Genomic DNA, 18,651 nt, shown 5'->3' on the forward strand with positions numbered 1-18,651 from the left:
TGAGGAGTACCCAAAGCATTCTCTGGGCGCGGGGGGGGGGAAGGGACTCCCACCACACCCCCTCTGCTGCTCCTCTCTTCTCCTGCAGCCCTCCCCCAGGGCCCTGTCTGCCTTCCTGCTTCCCGCCCCGCATGCCTGGCACGCTTGTCAGTCTGCCTGCCCGCCCGCCTTTCCCCGACACACACACGCCATGTCCTGGCAAATAATTTGCTTCCATATCACATATGCACATTCAGGTTTAAAATAAACCTTTAATTCTAGAGCCGGTTTTGGCACAGATGCGTTCCGAAAGGTTGCATGAGTCATAATCCTATCCAACTGTCAGGGAAGGAGAGTTTAAGAGACCGCGGGCCGTGGCCGAGCGGAGGACGGAGGCAGAGGCAGGGGCAGGGGCAGAGGCAGGGGCAGGGGCAGGGGCAGAGGCAGAGGCAGAGGCAGAGGCAGGGGCAGGGGCTGGCCCTGAGGAGCGGCCGCCGCCTCTGCTATCTCTGGCGTGAAGGCGGAAAGGCAAGGGCAGCAGGGCCTTATCAGCAGGGCCCCTGGGAGTGTGTGGGCAGCAATGCCGGCAGAGAGGCAGGGGAGGGGAGGGGAGGGGGGCGGGGGGGGTCCCTGGAGAGGGGACGGGCAGAGCACACCAAGGCTGGCCCTGGAGACCAATGTGGTGGTCTGGTTCCCCCCGCTGATTCTCTCGTACTTCCGGAGTCTTTATCTTAGTCTTGAGTCAGTCTAAGGGGGGATGGAAGAGGGCAGGTAAACTGTAGCCAGGATGAAGGGCATTGACAACAGCCAGGCCCCGAGGGGCATGGGTGAGCAGTAGATCTGAAGACGCATTTCCTTAGTCAGCGACCGCTTAGCATGGAATTCATGGTCAGAAGGGGTAGTGACGGCCACAGGCAGAGACGGACTTAGAAGGGGGTGAGGCGGATTAATGGAGGGGCAGGTCTCTCCGTGGCTACTGGCCATGGTGACCAAAGGGAGCCTCCACTTTCAGAGGCAGTCAGCCTCTGCCTCCCAGAGCCAGCAAGCAACATCTGGAGAAGGCCTCAGGCTCTGTGCCTTCTGTGTTGTTGGCCGTCTGAAGGAATTGGTGGGCCACGGGGTGAGAAGTCAGGAGGCTGGACCCTCCCTGGCCTGACCCAGCAGGGCTCTTCTGAGGGTCTTAACAGGGAAGGCCTCGGCCTCTCTGCCCCGTTATTGGCTCTCCAGAGCAGCCGGTTGGTCTCTGTGTGAGACGGGAGGCTGGGCTAGATGGACCACTAGACTGATCCAGCAGGGCTCTTCCGATGTTCGCATTTTATACACGTTGTGATAGAAACACATTTCTGCCAGTAATTTCCCACAGAATCCTCCCTGCCAAAGGAAGTTTCCCCAATTTATAGACAGTTTGGAACGCAGCAGGCACAGCGATGTGTGATCTGGGGTGTGAGTTTTTCTTCCTCCCCCCTGGCAGGCAGGCGAGCAGGTGTGGCTACCTTGGGGGAGAACTGAAGAGCAAGCAAGCAGGGCCCCCCATACATGTTTTATAAAAAGGGAAGGAGGACTCAGGGGTGGGAGTGGAAATGCCTGTGGAGATGAGGCTGTTCAGAGAGGACATCCGCAAACTCTTTTGTTTGGAACATGACCCTGTCAGATAAACGGCTGAGTCACTCTCTCCCTTCCGTGGCACCCATTCCCTTTTCTGCGCCTTGCTCCAAACAACTGTGAACAGCGAGCAGAGTCCCCAGAACAGCCGAGATTTCCAGTTTCCTAACGCCGTCCTTTGTTTTTTCAAAACTGGGTTGCTGACAGTTTTGAACATTTCAAATCTTCGAAGCCTGTTTGTGCCAGAGGCAGAGGCTGGGATGTCTAGGGGAAGGCCAAGAGATGGCAGTGGCAGTAGTCAAGACAGGAGGGAGCCTGAGAGGAAGAAATGGCATTTGGCAGAGCTGGGCAGGGAGAAGCCACAGACACATGGCGGGCCACAGGAGAGGGGCAGGCCTGGAGAACTTTGACCCCAACAGCCTGGGGCTTTTTCTTTTGCTTTCCAAGAATGACTTTCCTTTTTTGATAAATGTCCCCTCAGTGTGATCCTTTCCAGGAAAGAAAAATTTGCCTAATAGAGACAAATGAGGCACCACGGAGGCCACGGAGCTGGAAATGCAGCGTCAAGGGCTGAGAGGCCGAGGAGGGGCCACGGAGGGGGGGCACTCCAGGGGACAAGGGCAGGGAAGGGAATGGGGGGGGAGGGCGGCAACATGAGGAGGTGGGAAATCTCCCTTGGGTGCCGCCACATCCATTCTGCCCCGGCCTCAAATGAAACTGAGGCACCGTCGGCAGGTAGAACGGCTAAGTTGGCAATGGGGTGGAGTGGAAAGAAGTGGGGGCAGAGAGGTCTGAGGGGCCACCTGGTCCATGATCCGTTCGGGGGGGGGGCTGTCCCCCATCGTCCCTCTGGTCCAGTGAAGAGGCTTCCAGTCCACACAGGAAGTCAAGGCACCTTCCGCGGATTCTGACCTTTGGACCCTCTTGGTCACTCTGGGCTGCTCTGACTGCAGGGCTTCTCCGGCCCCACTGGGAAGGGAAGGGAAGGGAAGGGAAGGGAAGGGAAGGGAAGGGAAGGGAAGGGAAGGGAAGGGAAGGGAAGGGAAGGGAAGGGAGATCAGCGGCATGGGCTGAGGGGGACTGCGGGGGGCCACGGGAGCCCCTCCCGGCAGAGGCCAGCGGGAGCTGTCCGTTCAGCACCCGGCAGAGGCGCCGCCCGGGTCGCCGTCGCCCTCTGGAGCCCCTCCCGGCCAGGCCAGGCCAGGGCAGGGCGGGAGGCGGGAGGCGGGAGCAGCCCCCCCCCCCAGTCCCCGCCAGCCCCCCCCCCGGCCGCCGAGAGCGGCTTCTTCCGCACGGGCTCCTCCGCCGCCGCCCCCGCCCAGGCTCCGGCTCCGGCGCGCACACGCAGGCAGGCAGGCAGGCGGGCTCGGGCTCGGGCACGGGCACAGGCGCGCCGCCGCCGCCGCCGTCCGTGTTGATCGGGCTGCCGGAGTGCGTGGCGGGCTGGCGTGGCCCAGGCGGCGTCCGGGGCGGGCTCGGGGCGGCGCGTGTGGCGGGGGCCGGGGCCGGGGCCTGCGGAGGGAGTCCGGGGGCGGCCATGGAGCGGCCGCGTGGGGCGGCGGGCGGCGGGGCCAGGCGGGCGGCTGCGGAGGGCCCGCGGAGCCGGCGAGGGAGAGGCGGCCGCCTGTAGGGAGCCCTCCCGCCGGCCTCCCGCCGGCCTCCCGCCCGCCTCCCGGGCCCGCCTCCCGGCCCTGCCTCCCGGCCCTCCGTGTGCTGGTGGCGCGGCGGCGGCGGCGGCGGCGGCGGGTGCGGGTGCGGCGGGTGCGATGAGTCAGGATGAGGCTGTGTGAGCGCGGCGTCCAGATGCTGCTCACCACGCTGGGCGCCTTCGCCGCCTTCAGCCTCATGACCATCGCGGTGGGCACCGACTACTGGCTCTACTCGCGCGGCGTCTGCCGGACCAAGTCCCTGGGCGACAACGACACCAGCCGCAAGAACGAGGAGGTCATGACCCACTCCGGCCTCTGGCGCACCTGCTGCCTCGAAGGTACCCCCCGCCCGCCTCCCGCCCGCCCCCCGCCCGCCTCCCGCCCTCGGCGCTCTCTGCGCGGCATCCCGGGACGACTGGGGGGCGGGGGGCGCGGGCGGATCCCACCGCAGGGCCGGACCGGGGGGGGGGGGGGCTTCGCTGGCGCCTGGCTTGCGTGGATCCGGCCCACCTGTGGCCGCGGCCGGGGGCAAAGGGCCCTTGGGGAGCTGCGCTGGGCAGCCCAGGAGGAGGGTCCCGGGGGGGAGGGGCTCCTCTGAGCGTGGCCGTCGGAGGGTCTTGGCCGCGCCAGCTGACCTCCCCCGGCCCGGCACTGAAAGTCACCTTCACGCCGATCCCGAAGCGGGACTCCGGAGGGCTGGCCTGGAGCCGGCGCTCTCTGGCCCCCGCGGGCACTGCGATCCCCGCCGACTCTGCCCCCTCCCCACGCCCCCCGGGAAAGGCCACTGGCCCGCGCCGGCTTACCCCCCGCCCCCCCCAGGAGGGAGGAGATGGTCGTCGGAGGCAAAGGGGTCCCAACAGGCGGCGGTGGGGGCAGCGGAGAAGGCGAGCAGGGCGCCCCTCCCCGGGAAGTCTGTTTGCAGGGGCCCACGGAGGTCCAGAGTGCTGGGGCAGAGTTCAAGCTAGTCCAGAAGATGGTGGGACTCCCGGCCAGCTTCCTCCCCCCCCCCCCCGCATGCCCCAGGCAGGAGCATCCGGCCATGGCTTGCCCTGTCTGAACCTCCCCTGGGCATAAAGCCCCCCCCCCACCCCATGGAGATCGGCTGTGGTTCAAAGGAGGGAGACCGTAGACGATTCTGACCTTGAAGGAGGAAGACGGGGGGGGGGGGATTGACTACCAGGCACCCACCTCTTCCTCCCCACCCACCCACCCACCCCATTCTGCACCCTGCAGTGGGGAAGTTCCATGGAGACCACCCTGGGAAGACCACTGCTGAGAAAAGGCTGGGTGAGGACCCCCCCCCCCCCCCCGTCTTTTACCGCTGCCCCCAACTCAATCAGTGTCCCAGGCTGGCTGGTGACAATCTCGGCCATGCCCAGACGTCCCAGTCTGTACCCCAAGTCCATCCCCACCTCCCAGCTTCTCTCTCACACACACAGCCCCAGTCCCTTACTTTGGCAGGGATAACACAGACCTACCTTTCAGGGTTGTTGTAAAGGTGACACGGTGTCCGTGGTCTGCGTATGACACACTTTGAACTCTTTGAAATGCTAGAGGCGTGGAAAGTCTGGCAAAAGCCTTTCTCCTGCTTGAGAAGGAAAGCTCTTGGGTGTGACCCAGAGGGGCTGCTGAGGCCGTGGAGGCTTCCCAGTGGGCAGGGATGGGTTCTGGCCGTGCCAGGAGGGCCTGTGGTGGGAAACAGGAACAGTGGCCCCAGATTGTGGTGGACGGGTACGCCTGGGCCTGAATGGAGAGGCCAGGGAGACCCCAGAGCGACCCCCTTGGCCAGAAGAGAGTTAGAAAGGGAGATCTGAGCTCAGAGGCTGCTTTGGTTCCCCTGCGGGGGGGGGAGGCACCTGAGCACAGGTATGCTCTCAGGTGGAGTGCCTGGAGCCTCCTGAGGACTTCTTGGGATGGAGCCAGGCAGTGCCTGGGGAGTAGAAGGGAGCCGTCTCCTTGTATCTGCCTCTTGCTCGAAATGTGGCTGAGGGAGGCCGGCCCTGCTGGGACCCCCACCCTGGACCAGAGACCCTGCAGGATGCAGACAAGGCATCCCTGGCGAATAAGTGAACAGGCAGGGCCGGGGGGGGGGGGGCTGCCCAGGCCAAAGGGCTTTCCATGCCTTCTGTGCCCCAGCCATGCCGCCATTCCTCCCTCGGGGCATGAGGACCAGCACCCCCCAACACCTCCCCCCACACACAAACACACCCCATACTCCTGGGGGGCCCTTAGGAGCAGTCCGCCAGAGCTGCCCGTGGAGGTCCTGCTTGGCCGGAGGAAGCGAAGGTCTCCACCCGAGAACCCTCCGAAAGCCACCAGCCCCTCTTTCCCTGGCTGTTTCCGTTCCCGCCGGCTGACCCCCCCCCCCCCCGCAGCAGGGTGGGGGAAGTGGCCAGCTGCCCGGGGTCCCTCTCCTGTTCTGCCCCCGAAGGGGCCTTGCTTCGTGGCCTCTTCACCGCTCTGTTGCTCGCAGCGTCCCCACCGCAGTGGCCTCTTGCAAAATGGAGAGCAGGCGGGGAGGCGGGGAGCAAGTCTAGCGGAAGGGGAGGGAGGGAGGGAGGGAGGCTCAGGGCCTGATCTGCCTGGGCCCGGCTGGCCTCTTGAGCCCCCCCCCCGCTCCCCAGGGCCCACGGACAACAGGCAGCCCCCCCCCATGCAGCTCAGCACACAAAGGCAGGGCGGAGCCCCCCCCCCAGTCCTGTCCATGGAATTTGGCCCGCTGGAGCAGGGAAGGCTCCCCGTGAGCCAGCCCCAGGAGGGAATGAGGCCTCCAGGAACAGAGGCAGCGTACCTGTCAATATTATTCTACGCTGGTGGCCAAACACTTGGGGGAGATTTCCATTGCTGGCCCAAGGCTTCCTTCCGGCTTCTCCGCTCGCTTTTTGCATTGCGCCCCGCACAGTTGCCCGTGCTCTGCCTCCAGGGGTTTGGCCACTCAGGATGAGGTCCTGGGAACAAGGGGAAAACACTCTGCATATGTTCAAGGCCACTCGGCTGTGTCCCAGGTTTCTCCTAGCAAGATTCCCGGTTGTTACACAGAAGGACATGGCAGCTGGTTCCTGGTTTGGAGTGTGCCTCCGTTTGGCACACACGGACAGGGCGAGAGAGCTGGTCTCCCCACCCATGGGTGCCCACTCCTCCAAGCCCAAACGGCAAGCACAGGAGCGGTCTGGCTCTGTGGCCTGTGGCTGTAGCTCAGAGACGGAGCTCAGCCTGGCAGGCAGGAGGCCTTGGCTTTCGCGCCCAGGATCTCCCATGGAGCAGGGATCCATCCCGCGGAGAGTTTCTTGCACCAGGGTCCCCTTCTGCCTCTCCTGCCACGGCCCCCCTTGGCTTGACCGGGAGCCCCCCCCCCCTCCTGTGGGTGCCGTCCTCCAAAGACCGGCGGATCAGTCTGCAGAGGGATCTGGGGATTACGGCTGCCTCGCCAGTGGATCATCGGCTCCCCAGCAGTTGCTTCTCTTTGCAGCCGCCTCCTAATCGGGCCCAGAAATCCCCCTCAGGCTGATATTCCGTGAACCAGATTAGCCCCTGCCTGGCTCCGAGGGGCCGACGGTGGCCCTGACGTCACCCACCGCACCAGGCCTGCTCGCTTCCCCCTCTCCTGCCCGATGACAGGCAGGCAGGCAGGCAGGCAGGCAGGCAGGCCGGCCGTGGAAGATAATTATGTAAGGGCTGCCTGGCGCTTGTGCGGGGACGGGCGGGCGGGCGGACGGACGGGAGAGGGACTGGATCCAGCTCGCCTGCTTGGCGGCCTCCAGGAGGGGGGAGTCCAGCCGCTGGGAGTTGCCCCCCACCCCCATCCCTGGCGGGGAGTGGAGCGTCATGGCCGGCTCCTGTGGCCTCCAAGAGGGAAGCCGAGAGGCAGCCCACCAGCCTCCGGGGTCACAGGGTCAGAGGTCAGAGGGGAGGCGCAGTCAGGCCTGTGCCTGACCTGTGCCCTTTCCCAGTCTCATAAACGTCCCCAAACCCGACATTGGGGAACAGCCAGGACCCCTGGGACGCCTCCTTCCCTCTCCCCCACCAGGCCTCCTCCTCCTCCTCAAGTAACCCACCGTCCTAGATTTTGGGAGGGGGAGCCTGGCCAAGCGCCCTTCTCCCTGCGGGTGAGACGTGGCTGTTCTGTTCCAGCCCTGAGGGCAGAGCAGGGACAAGCGAGGGTGGGGTGGGGTGAGGAAGGACACACAGCAGCACCGACCGTCCGTGGGGTGCACTGTCATCGAGAGCGCCTGCTGTGAGGTGGGGAGAGCGAAAGAGAGCCCGGGACGGGCCTTTGCCCTCCACAGATTGATTTCCTCCGTTTGCTACAAGGAAACTGAGCGGTCGGTCAGGATGTCCCGGGTTCAGATCTCGCCACTGCCTGGCTCTCTGAGGTGGCCTCAGCTGCGGAGAAGTGGAGCAGCCGGGGGAGGACAAGCCCTGCAGTTTCCTGGGGACGTCCCCGGTGGGCAGAGGCCTTGGGGACGGCTGACAGCCGGGGACAAGCTGTGGCTCAGGGTTGAGCATTTTGGGGCAGGCAGAAGATCCCAGGCCTGGCCAAGCCCAGCCTCGCCAAGTCTCTCTGCTCTGCTCTGCTCTGCTCTCCTGGGCTCACCGTCCACGCAGCAGGCGTGTTTTCGAGGCACATTGTTGGAGGGAGGGGGCCGGGCCAGGCCTGGAGCAGCCGGGCCGGAAGCCGCCCCTCCTTCTCCTTCCAGATTGTTTTCTGCCTTTCTCAACTACCTTGTGTAGGTTGTTCCGGGATGGGAGCGGGCATGATTCACCGTGCCAGCGGAGGCCTCTCCCCCCCAGCCCCCGCCTTCCTCTCAGAACTCTTCCCCGCAACGCCCTGGCCCTGCCCCAGCCCCATCCTCTCTCTGCCGTTGCCTGCGTCTCCTGGCTTCCGAGGTGCTCTCCCGTCTCTGCCCTGGTGGTCCTTTCTCGGCTCCTGGAGCCCCAGGGGGCTGAGGCTGGCAGGAAGCAGGAGCCCTCTGCCCAGGGTGGGTCAGCCTCTGGTGCCGGCCACCGGGAGAAGGTCCGTCTGGGGCTCCTAGCCATGGCGGCCGGGGGAACCTCCATGTTCAAGGGCAGTCAGCCTCTGAATCCCAGAGCCAGGGCTCGGCCCCCATGCCCTGCAGTTGGCGCTCCAGAGGACTGTGTGGGACAAGAGGCTGGATTAGGCAGACTCCTGGGCAGCCTTCTCTGGGGAGCCACGGAGGGAGGAGGGGGTGGTGGGCCGTGCCCTTCCTGTCCCTGCTGGCTAGCCCCCTTGAGTCCGGGGCTCTGCTTTCCTGGGGGCAGGAGGCTGGATTTGGACAAGCCCTGCATATCGATTTGGGGCGTGTGTGTGTGGGGGGTTAATGCGCCCCCCCCTTCTGCAGATGGCTCTCCCTGCTCAGGAGCCTGAGGGCTGGAGGAAAGGGGGCCTTGTTGGGACATGTTCCCCTCTGGGGGGAGGGGGCTGGGGCAGTGGTCTTGCTTGGCCACTGCCGTCAACATGATTTTAGGGTCTTTCCTCCAAACTCTGAAAACATTATTTCTGGGAGTCATGTGACCAGTGGTTGCTAGGGGAATGATCCTGGAGCTTTAATGAATAGACTGGAGGTTTATTTCATTTTTTTAAAGGCAAGATAAATGTCAAAGAATAAAATAGATTGGCACTAGCATGGAAGGGGGGGGGCGCTGCACAAGGAGCATTCACGGGACAGCCGCCACACGCTGGGGCCGCCTCTTCCCTTCCGCTGATGCCGGCTGCGTCCCCCCCCCCTGCCTGCCTTCCCCCTCCAGCCAGGGAGATGCCCATGGGGCAGGGTCCTCCCCCAAGGCCTCTCCTGGCTTCCCAGTGCCTGGGCCGCAGCCCCCTGGCCCTCCTGTATCCTCTGCGCTTAGAATTTGGATTGGAAGCACCTTGGGGCAGAGGTCTGCCTCTTGTGCTGTCCCCCACCTGCCCTGCTGGTGTAACAGAGACCATTTTTGGAGAGGTCAGGGTCCGGGTTAGAAATCTCAGAAATAAACACAATAATAAATAATAGCCAGTTAGTTGGAAGAGTTTTCTGACGTGGGGTGTCATTGGCCGTTCCATGTCTCCCCTGCTTCTCCCCCCCCCCCCCCCGGCCTCTAAGCAACTTGCACAGTAGGGATTGGGGTGTCCCCCCCCCAACTCTCTCTCTGGCTCCTCTGTGGGTGGGTGGATCTTGGCTGATTCAACTGTCTTCTTCTTCTCTCTTCGGTGTGGGAAGTGGGGGGGGGGAGCTGCACGCAGTTGCTGGGGGGGGGGGGAAGAGAATAAAGTCCCTGTGGACTTTTTCAGACCACGACGTGCCCCAAGTCAAGGGACAGGAGCACAGAGGCAGCAGGGGGGTGGGGTGGCCGGTGTGGAGGAAGGACCCTAAGTGGAGAGGGGCCCCCCAGGACGTGGCCTTCCTGCGTTGGGTGGGGTGCCCCGTAGCAGGTGCCTCCTCTGGTGGCCATCACTCCATCCTCTGGCAGCAAAGTCCACATAAGAGTAAAGGGGAACCAGAGGGTGCTCCTCTCCTAACCTCCTTCCCTCCTTGGAGCCTGAGCAGCAGGATGCCTCGATCCTCGGAGAGTGACCTGCCTCGATGGAGGATCTGGGGGGGGGGAGATGTCGTGCCCCTGCAGTTAGTACAGCACGAGGCCAGGAGGGAGAGGTGCCAGCCTCCAGGGGGACCGGCAGATCCCCCAGAATTACAGCTCCTCTCCAGGCTCCCCTGGAGGAAAGGCTGCTTGGGAGGGTGGTCTCACCCCCTAACCCCCAGGTGTTCCCCAGCCTGGATCTGTCCCCCTGCCCACCCAGGGATTTGGTAAGGCTACCAGGAAGCCTGTCTGGCTCTGTTGGAGGACTCTTAAGGGTTCTCGTCCGGCTTCCTTTCCCCGCCGAGCCGTTCAGGGGGTTTGCCCAGGAAGAGTTAAAAGGGTGGCAGCTGAATCCAGGCCAGGAGAAGATCTCTGGGAATGGATGGGCAATGTGCACTGGAGGGAACTGAGCTGGACTGAATCTGAGGCTGCTGAGGTGGCTTAGTCCTTGGGTAGCGGGAGATGTGTTGAGCCGAGAGGGGGCTGCGAAAGATCCCTCGTCTCCAAGCGCAAGTGCTGCTGCTAAGACAGCACACACGTCCGCCCGCAAGGATGTGCATTTGGGAGACAAGGAATCCATCCCAGCCCAACCAGGCCCATTCTGCAGTGTTGCTCATGGGCCTGATTCCAGCAGAAGGACAGAAAGCTTCTAATCTCGACCCTCGATGTCTGTTTTCATTTTCCTAGGAGCTGGCAGGGCTGGTGGGGGGAAACTGTCTCAAGAGATACATGCATGATGAGGTTGTTATCCAACACATACATGCGTGATGGGGTGGTTATCCAACCAGAAATGTTAGCTGATGTTCCCATCACACAGGATTTATGTGCGTGTTCTGTATTTGCTTTTGCCTCCCATCCCTTCCCGTTTGCTTCCTTGGGAAAGGTCTGCACATGCTGAGGAGGGGCAAAGGGGTCCCCAAGGGTCTGAACACCTCCCCACACCTCTCTTGTGTTTCTTCTTCAGGGACCTTTCGAGGAATCTGTAAGCAAATTAACCATTTCCCGGAGGATGCTGACTACGAACAGGACGCAGCGGAATATCTCCTGCGTACGTGCCTTCTGCAGCGGGGGGGGGAGGGGTCGGCTGGGCTGGCATTCTGGGTGGGGAAGGGGTGTGCGCCTGTGTGGGAAAGGACGAAGCTGCCCTTGGTGTCTCCGGGGATATTTCCTCAGGGAAATATGCCTGGTGTCATCTTCCTGGCCACAGCCTTGGCGTGGAGGGGGAGTTCCTGAGGAACAGCAGTGCCTGGAAGGGGCTGGCCAATGCTGCACACTTTGGGGGGAGGAATACACATGGGAGCGATCTTTTGCTCTGGGGCGTCAGGATCCACCCCCCCCCCCTGAAGCCCTAACCCACCCACCGTGTTCTCGCGCCTGCTGTGGGTGCTGGCTGGCCGGGCCCCACCTCCTCCTCTCCCTGCTCTGCCCCCAGGTGCCGTGAGAGCATCCAGCATCTTCCCCATCCTGAGCGTGGGCCTTCTGTTCTTCGGAGGGCTGTGCGTGGCGGCCAGCGAGTTCTACAAGAGCAAACTCAACGTTATCCTGAGCGCCGGGATCTTCTTTGTGTCGGCCGGTGAGTCCCAAACCACAGGCAATGCCAGAATGCCAACCAACCAACCCGGCGTGCCAGTACACCAAGCCGGCTAGAGTGGTCAGCCCAGGGTGGGAAATGTTGGGGGGCAGAGAGGTGAGGAGGGCAGAATTTGAGGAGGAGGTGTGGGGCGGAGTGTGGAAGTGGGCAGAAGGCCATCCAGCCCACCTCCCAATCCCCGGAGATCTCTAGCTACCTCCTGGAGGTTGGCAAGCCCAGTGCTAAGCCTAAATCGATCCGGAGGTGGACCTGGGGGATCCCTCGTGCCAAATGCACACAAAAAGACACAAACAACATGGCAATGTTTCACGGGAGCAGGGCCCAGTGGACAGGACCAGAGGCAGGGCCGTGACCTGTCCAGTTTCCTTGTCCCGTCGAGAACCGAGGTCGGTGTGGCTGCACTGGTGTGCCTCTGCTGCTTTGCCTCTGGTGTGTTGCAGAGCTCTCTGACTCTCCTCTGGGTGTGGCCCCTGACCGCCTGTTCTGTCCCTGTCCCTCAGGACTCAGCAACATAATTGGGATTATAGTTTACATCTCGGCCAATGCTGGGGATCCCGGGCAGAGCGACTCGAAGAAAAGCTACTCCTACGGCTGGTCCTTCTACTTCGGGGCCTTATCCTTCATCATCGCCGAGATGGTTGGGGTCATCGCGGTCCACATGTACATTGAGAGGCACCGCCAGATCCGGGCCAAGTCCCACTCGGTGGCCCTGCTGAAGAAGTCGGCCTTCACCCGCCTGCCCACCTACCGGTACCGCTTCCGGCGGAGATCCAGCTCCCGCTCCACGGAGCCCCGCTCGAGGGACCTGTCCCCCATCGGCAAGGGCTTCACCACCATCCCGTCCACCGACATCTCCATGTTCACCTTGTCCAGGGATCCCTCCAAGGTGACTATCGGGACCCTGCTCAACTCCGAGAGGGATCATGGGTTTTTACAGATTCACAACTCCCTCCCCAAAGAGTTCAAGGAGTCGCTGCACAACAACCCTGCCAGCAGACGAACCACGCCCGTCTGAGGTCAGCTGGGGCCGGCCCCGGAGGGCCCAGGGCGCCCGGGACTGTGTACAGAGGTCTGCATGACGTGATCTCCCCCTCCCCTAGTGAAGATGGCGTGTAACCAAGGACACTTTCGTTGTTGCCGGAGCAGCCTGGCCCACAGTGGGCTCTCGGCCCCCCGGGGGGCTGGGGGGTGGGTGCCCTCCGTTGCCACTCGCTTGGCCAAGCCCTCGGGGGCTCCGGACGGACTCCCTCCCCCCACCGCCCTCATGCCCTTCTCAAGGACGGACGGACGGACGCTGGGCGGGGCTGTGTGCACACTCAGCGGGGGCCCCGCAGGACGCTCAAGAGGCCCCGCCGAAGAGCTAGGGCAGCTGCTGCCTCCGCAGGGCTTCGTGGCCCATTGGCGTGGGGCCCGGACGCAGAAGTGGTGTGGGACAGTCAGCCTGAGGCCGCACCCCAGGGCTCGGGGCCTCGGAGCATCTCTGTTCTTGTCTGCATGCACTCAATAGTTTGGGATCTGGTTTTCTCCCCCCCCCTCGAGATTGGAAGAGCCCCCCCTTCCCCCTGGCTCTGGTCTCCGGACGGGCTGCACCCCTTCCTGCCTCTTCCAGTGCTCCCCCCCGGAGGCCTCCTTTCTCCATCCCTTCCAGCCCCCCCCCCCAGTGGGAGGTGAGGAGTCCCTGGAAGGGCCCGGGCCCACGAGAGGCCGGGTTGGCCCAGAGCCGCTTCTTCTGGCTCACCCCCTGGCCTGGGGGGCAGCAGCCCGGGTCCGAGGGGGTCAAGGGAAGCGCGGATACCAATAAAACACACGTGGATCAGCAACCGTGGCTGGGTGGCCTTTTGTCTGCAAGGAGAGGCAGGCAGAGGGCAGGGAGGGGCCCTTTCTCCCCTCCCCAAGGCTGGCATTAGGCTCCCGAGGGGGACACCAATGGGGCTGCATCCCACAGGGCCCCTGGCCCCAGAGGCAGCCACACCTGCCACACACCCACCCCTCAAGCTCTTTGTGCCCTTGAGAAGTATTTAAAATGCAAATCAATATTAAATCAAACCATTGGGCTTGCGGCAGGCCTCTGCTCCCGAGGGTGACCCCTGGAATAGGGGCCCAAGACCCCCCTCTGCCTCACCCACTTGCCTCATTGGCTGGGGTGTGGGTGTGTGCCTGGGGGGGGGGTAAAAGTGGTCCAGGGCTGTCCCAAGCGGTGCGGAAGGGCAAAGGGAAAAGCGAGAAAGAAGCAGAGGCACTCTCATTCAGAGCGCAAGAGAGCCAAGCCAGGTGTCCTTTCCCAGGGGGGGGGGGCTTTGGGAAGGAGGCAGAGCCCGTGGGTTCTCTCGCGTGTGGGCTCTTCCTCTCCCAAATGTTAGCAGGAACAGTGAAATGCCATTCAGTCCGATCTAAGAACGAGGGAAGCTTTGCAGCCACGCGGGTGACGTGAGCGGCTCGTGGGCCGTGGGGCAAGAGGGCCAGATGCTCTGTGGGGGACAGGAGGGGGTGGACGCCAGCTCATCGTGGAGGCCTTTGGAGGAATTTCTCTCCTGGCTGAAGCGCAGGGAGCAGCAGGAGGGTTGGCAGCTCCGAGCCGGAGAGAAGCAGCTTGGAGAGGAAGGGAGAAGGGGCAGGCGGCCGGAAGGAGAAGCAAGGGAACTGCTCGGGCGGCCCCTGTGCAGCCGTGCCTGGGCTGCCTGTCCTGCGGGGGTGGGCTCTGCCGGAGGAGCCTGGAGTGGGGAGAGGCAGGCCCCCGGCTGGGGGCGTCATTTCCGGAAGCTTGACATGTGCTGGGACACGAGGCTGGGCGGCCCCTCTCCGAGCCTTGGCCCAAGGGCAGCTCTCAGCAGCCCCGCCTGGCCCCGCTGCCAACGAGGTCCTTGATTCTGGGCATGATTTTCAGGGGCTGATGTGTACACACACACACAGACACACAGACACACACACACACACCAGACTCAAAAGCACTGCAGTTGACAAGGGGATTTGAAGCATTATTGTCTTGAGGCTGTTTATTTTGTTGGGTTTCATTTGTTTTGACAACTCCCCGCCCCCCGAATTGAAGAAAATGTCACCCAGCCGAGAAATGATCTGCTTTTGGGCACCTCCTGCTTGGCCTCTCCCCACACTGGCCAGGCCTTGGAGCCCTCTCCCCACAGGGGCAAGGAGGTGGGAGCTCTCCGGGGTCCTGAAAAGCCAGACTTTGCCCGCAGCCTGTCTTCGGCATCCGACGGGAACCCTCTTCTGCCACGGGATGGCTTCTGTGGCTGACGTTCCGTGTTCCCTGCCAGTGTGGCCAGTGTGCTCAACTTTAGTGAGGAAATGCAGGGCCGAGAACAGCCCTTTCGCGCGACCCAGGGGTGCCGTGGCACAAAAAGCCAAAAATAAGCCAAAGGTCTCTCTTCGGCCGATAGTGATGACAACTAAACGGATCCTCCAAGGGGAGCAGCAGTATACCTCTGAATCCCAGATCTGGGGCTCCAGCCCAAGGGAGGTCTGCTGCATCTGTGCTCATTTTGCATCCCTCCAGGGGAATCCAGGGGGTCTCGCCTGGCAAATCACCTAACACCTTTGGGACCGGCGCTTGTGCAGATGAAGGGCGGCGGGGAGGGGGGAGCACCTCTTCGGACCACCCATTTCCAGCCTGGCAAACATCCAGATATTTCTGTCCCTCCTCCCGGCTCCGATTCACGGCTCCAGCTCGCCTTCCTGCCAGAGCTCGTGGGAAGGGCTGCCCATTCCCAGCTGCTGCTCTGCTCTTGGCCTCCTCCCCCCCCCTCCATGGGCTGTGCACAGGGGAAGTCCTGCCCCCTGTGCCCCTTTCCGGCTGAGGACGTGGCCTGGGAGCCTCATTCCAGCTGCGGCCGAGCATCTGGGTGGGGGTGGGGGGCACAAATGCTTCCCCGCAGCTGCCATTGAGCCCAGCGTGAGCGGGGAGGGGGGCTTCTGGCTGGCGTCCATTTTGACGGGACTCCTGAAGCGTGCAGAACGTGCCCTGTCACTCACAGCGAGGCTCGCAGGGATGAGCTTGGGGGGGGGGATGGTTTATTTGCTGTAAGATGCTGCTCAGCACGAAAGCTCAGGGCTCAGCCTGTGCCCAGTCCTTTGCACATGTGCAGAGAGCGCCACTGACCAGCCGCAGCTGCATCCCAGGCCGGAGGGCGTGGCTCTCAGAGGACTCGGCCCCTTGGTGCTCCTGGCGCTTCCAGCCCCTCGTGTGGGAACAGCGTTGTGTCTCCTGATTCTTCTGCCCCTTTCAGCCCCAGTTATCTCACCAACAACCCCGCAAAGAGCTAAAGGTTTTCCTGTTCATGTTTACTGGTTTAATGCTGAATTCTGAGCAGGCATGATGGTGATGGGCAGCCCTTTCGGGGATCGGGCTGTGTGTGGAAGCCAAGTGAACCAGGCGTTGGATGTGATGCCATCGGATGATGTCATTATTGGTGTGACGTCACAGCAGCTCAGCCAGTTGGGAAGGGACTGGTCAGGAGCCTGGCAGGATGCTTTGGAACTCTGCCGGTCTGGCGCTCAACAGGCGGACGGACGTGCCCGGCCTCCTTCCCCCACCGGCCGGCCGTGCGTCCTTCCCTCGCCTCCCAAGACAACAAATTGCATGTGTCCCTTCCCCAGTCCTGGTGCTTGTGCATTGAGCAGAAGGGCCTCTGACCTTTCTGATCTGTTGGAAGACAGGGAGGGAGGAAGGCACCCAAATTGGCTGCTGTTGCTGAGGCAACCGGTTCCCACAGCCTCGTCCTTCCCAAGATGTGTTGCAGAAGAAGGCCGGCAAACCGGCTGCTTCTCTGGATGCTTCCATCCAGTCTCCACCGAGACTGGCCGGGATCCTTCTGGCCCGGCAGGGGGAAACGTGGGGCGATGTCCGTCACAGCCCGGGCCCAGAAGCTCTGTGGCATCCCCCTCCCCACAGACAGGCTCTGAGAAGGGAGACCCCCCCCCAGCCAGCTGCTTGCCCTGGGGACAGCAGCTCAGATCTGGACACAGCGGAGCGGTTAGGCAGAGCCCCTCTCCGGATCCAGCCTTGTCTCTTAAGGGGACCTCAGTTGAGGGGCACAGAGTTAGCCCAGCCCCTGGGAAGCTGCAGGGAATGGGGCCGGCCAGTGGCTCAGGGCTCACCTCCCTACAGCTGGCCTTTCCTGACCGCTTTAAGTACATTTCAGGATGGTGGCTGAAGCCCCGTTTTGCCCTGATTCCCTTTATAATGTTTCATGATTAATAAAATAATGTTTTTAGCCATCGCCCCAAAGTGGGTTTAGCCTCCGGAAGGCCTTGGCATCCCACCCCAAGGTCACCTCTCTTCCTCCCGCCTCACACGTGCCTGGGCAGCGCCGGAGAAAGTATTCCCTTCCTGCAAGAGAGGGGCCTCGGTCCCTAGAGTGTCCCCAGCTGATCCTGAACCAGACCCTCCTCGGCCCATCCATCAGGGTCCGTCTAGTCCCCTCAGACCAGCCCCTCTTCCCTGGCCCTTTTCATGGGAGACGCTGCTGGGGACTGAACCAGGCAGAGGCCCGGCCCCTGAGACGCCCCTTCTCCCTAATCTTTGACCCACCTCCTCCAAAGCTCCCAAATGCCCGCTGGGATGCCTCAACTTCAAGGTCACCTCTGCTGGTGGAGTCACCCCCCACGAAAGTTAACCCTTCCCCCCTATTAGAAGGTTAAATCCCCCAGAAAACTGCAGCGGGAAGCAAAAAGTCAATACGTTTATTTGGATGAAATACAATAATTATCGGGCTGTTTAAACCAAGCGGGGAGGGGGGCAGGGAGGGGCTCCCATGGAAAATGTTTTCTAAAACAGTTGTGGCAACAACAATCTGTTCCCTCCAAACCAGCCATTACGGAATCCGTATAATAGCAGCAGCTCATTACGGGGAAAAGTTAAATTGCAAATTATTTTTTTTCTCTCTCTCGAAAAGCTGAGAGATGAATGTCCAATTTCTCCTCAAAGAGAGAGTCTCTCGGTTTTGATGCGGCTGCAAAAAGATCCTCCACTTTGGGACCAGCTGTTCTTGCCGCTTGCGGGGGGGGGGCGGGGGGGGTCCTTGATTGCCCCTTTCAGAGGACAGGAAGTTTTCTTTCCAAAAAAACAACAACAACAACAAAAAGAGGATTTTGGAGTGAAAAAGGAAGCTGAAAAAGACTCGAGGTGGCAAAACTCAGCCTCTTCCCCCGAGTGCTCTGGCTGCCGTTGAATGCAAATCAGTTGGGGGGGGGTTCTCTTGGGTGCTGCCTCCCCAAGGTAGATTTCCCAGGTGCTATTGGCACTCCTTTAGTTCCAGGCAGGCATCTCCCCCAGCCCCACTGCTGAAGGAAAAGCAAGGTCCCAGGAAGAGGGAAGTGTGCTTCTCAGAGGGAGATTGGAACTCAGAGCTGAGAGGTGGGGGGGGGACACCCTTTCTCAGGAGCAGGCACCTGGTCCAGCTCCTGGTGCAGCCATTTGCTCCTGGGGAACGGATCTCTGTAGTCTGGAGATCAGACACAAAAACAGGGAATCTTCAGGCCTCACCTGGAGGCTGGCAACCCTGGCGCAGGGATATCTCCCCCATCTCCTATGCCTGCCGCCTGCCTGCCTGCCTGGGAGCAGGGTGCTCAATGCAGGCACCACACAACGTCCTCGCACGCAGGTCACATCCTGCCACCTAAAATATTCCTCTCCTGGGCGGAAGGCATAACTTGTAAACACAAAAGCACCTTATTATCTTGTAATCACCAGCTTTGTCCCAGTGACTCTCAGCAACGGCATCCAGGGAGAAACTCATTTGGTGTCTCAGCTGCATCTTGAGGAAGGTTTTAGCTTGCTTTGCCCCCTGGTGCCACAAGGGGGGCAGGGCGGGGGGGGGGGCTTCTGAACCATCAGACGTGCACGGTGCGCCTCTGCGGCACCCCTGTACATCTTGGCCTGTGGTGTTGTGGTGGGTCCAGCCCCTGGATCCTGCAGGAAAGGAGAAGCAGAGAGTCCTGTAGCACCTGGATCAGGCCCTGCCCGGTCCCTCCACGAGGTGTCCTAGGCCTAGGCTGGCAGGGAATGACAAAGGACTCCCAGTGGACAGTGCCCTCCCTCCCTCCCTCCGTGCTGGTCCCATCCCCGGTCTTTGTTTTCAGCCCATCTGTTCCCTCCAGGCCTCTATAGTCTAGTCTGAGGCAGAAATACAGCCATAGGAAGAAACGATCCTGCTGAATGCCTCTGAGCATACGCAGAGGCAGGGGACCTCCTTCCCAAGTCTGGCCTTTCACCACCCCCTCCTCTCCTCAGAAATAAAG

The 18,651-nt window shown here is 62.1% G+C and overlaps 1 protein-coding gene across 2 annotated transcripts; it reads left to right on the plus strand.

Moving 5' to 3' along the window:
• Nucleotides 1-2,988: 2,988 nt before the first annotated feature.
• On the plus strand, nucleotides 2,989-13,217 carry CACNG3 (calcium voltage-gated channel auxiliary subunit gamma 3). 2 transcript variants are annotated; one of them, XM_077316749.1, is made up of 4 exons: nucleotides 2,989-3,568; nucleotides 10,771-10,854; nucleotides 11,239-11,379; nucleotides 11,898-13,217. In XM_077316749.1, the coding sequence occupies exons 1-4, from the start codon at nucleotides 3,358-3,360 to the stop codon at nucleotides 12,410-12,412; spliced, it is 951 nt and encodes a 316-aa protein (XP_077172864.1). In that variant the 5' UTR covers nucleotides 2,989-3,357; the 3' UTR covers nucleotides 12,413-13,217. The 2 variants fall into 2 exon arrangements, with proteins under 2 accessions (XP_077172864.1, XP_077172865.1); XM_077316750.1 differs by lacking the exon at nucleotides 2,989-3,568 and adding an exon at nucleotides 10,490-10,630.
• The last annotated feature ends 5,434 nt before the right edge of the window (nucleotides 13,218-18,651 follow it).

The sequence above is a fragment of the Paroedura picta genome, chromosome 17, assembly GCF_049243985.1.
Source record: "Paroedura picta isolate Pp20150507F chromosome 17, Ppicta_v3.0, whole genome shotgun sequence".
Taxonomy (NCBI): Eukaryota; Metazoa; Chordata; class Lepidosauria; order Squamata; family Gekkonidae; genus Paroedura; species Paroedura picta.

Excerpts from the sequence above, each read along its gene's own strand:
- CACNG3 (XM_077316749.1), top strand. The coding sequence starts at position 3,358 with ATGAGGCTGTGTGAGCGCGGCGTCCAGATGCTGCTCACCACGCTGGGC. Across the intron at positions 3,569-10,770 it reads GCGCACCTGCTGCCTCGAAG|GGACCTTTCGAGGAATCTGT; the intron begins GTACCCCCCGCC and ends TTTCTTCTTCAG. Across the intron at positions 11,380-11,897 it reads GATCTTCTTTGTGTCGGCCG|GACTCAGCAACATAATTGGG; the intron begins GTGAGTCCCAAA and ends CCTGTCCCTCAG.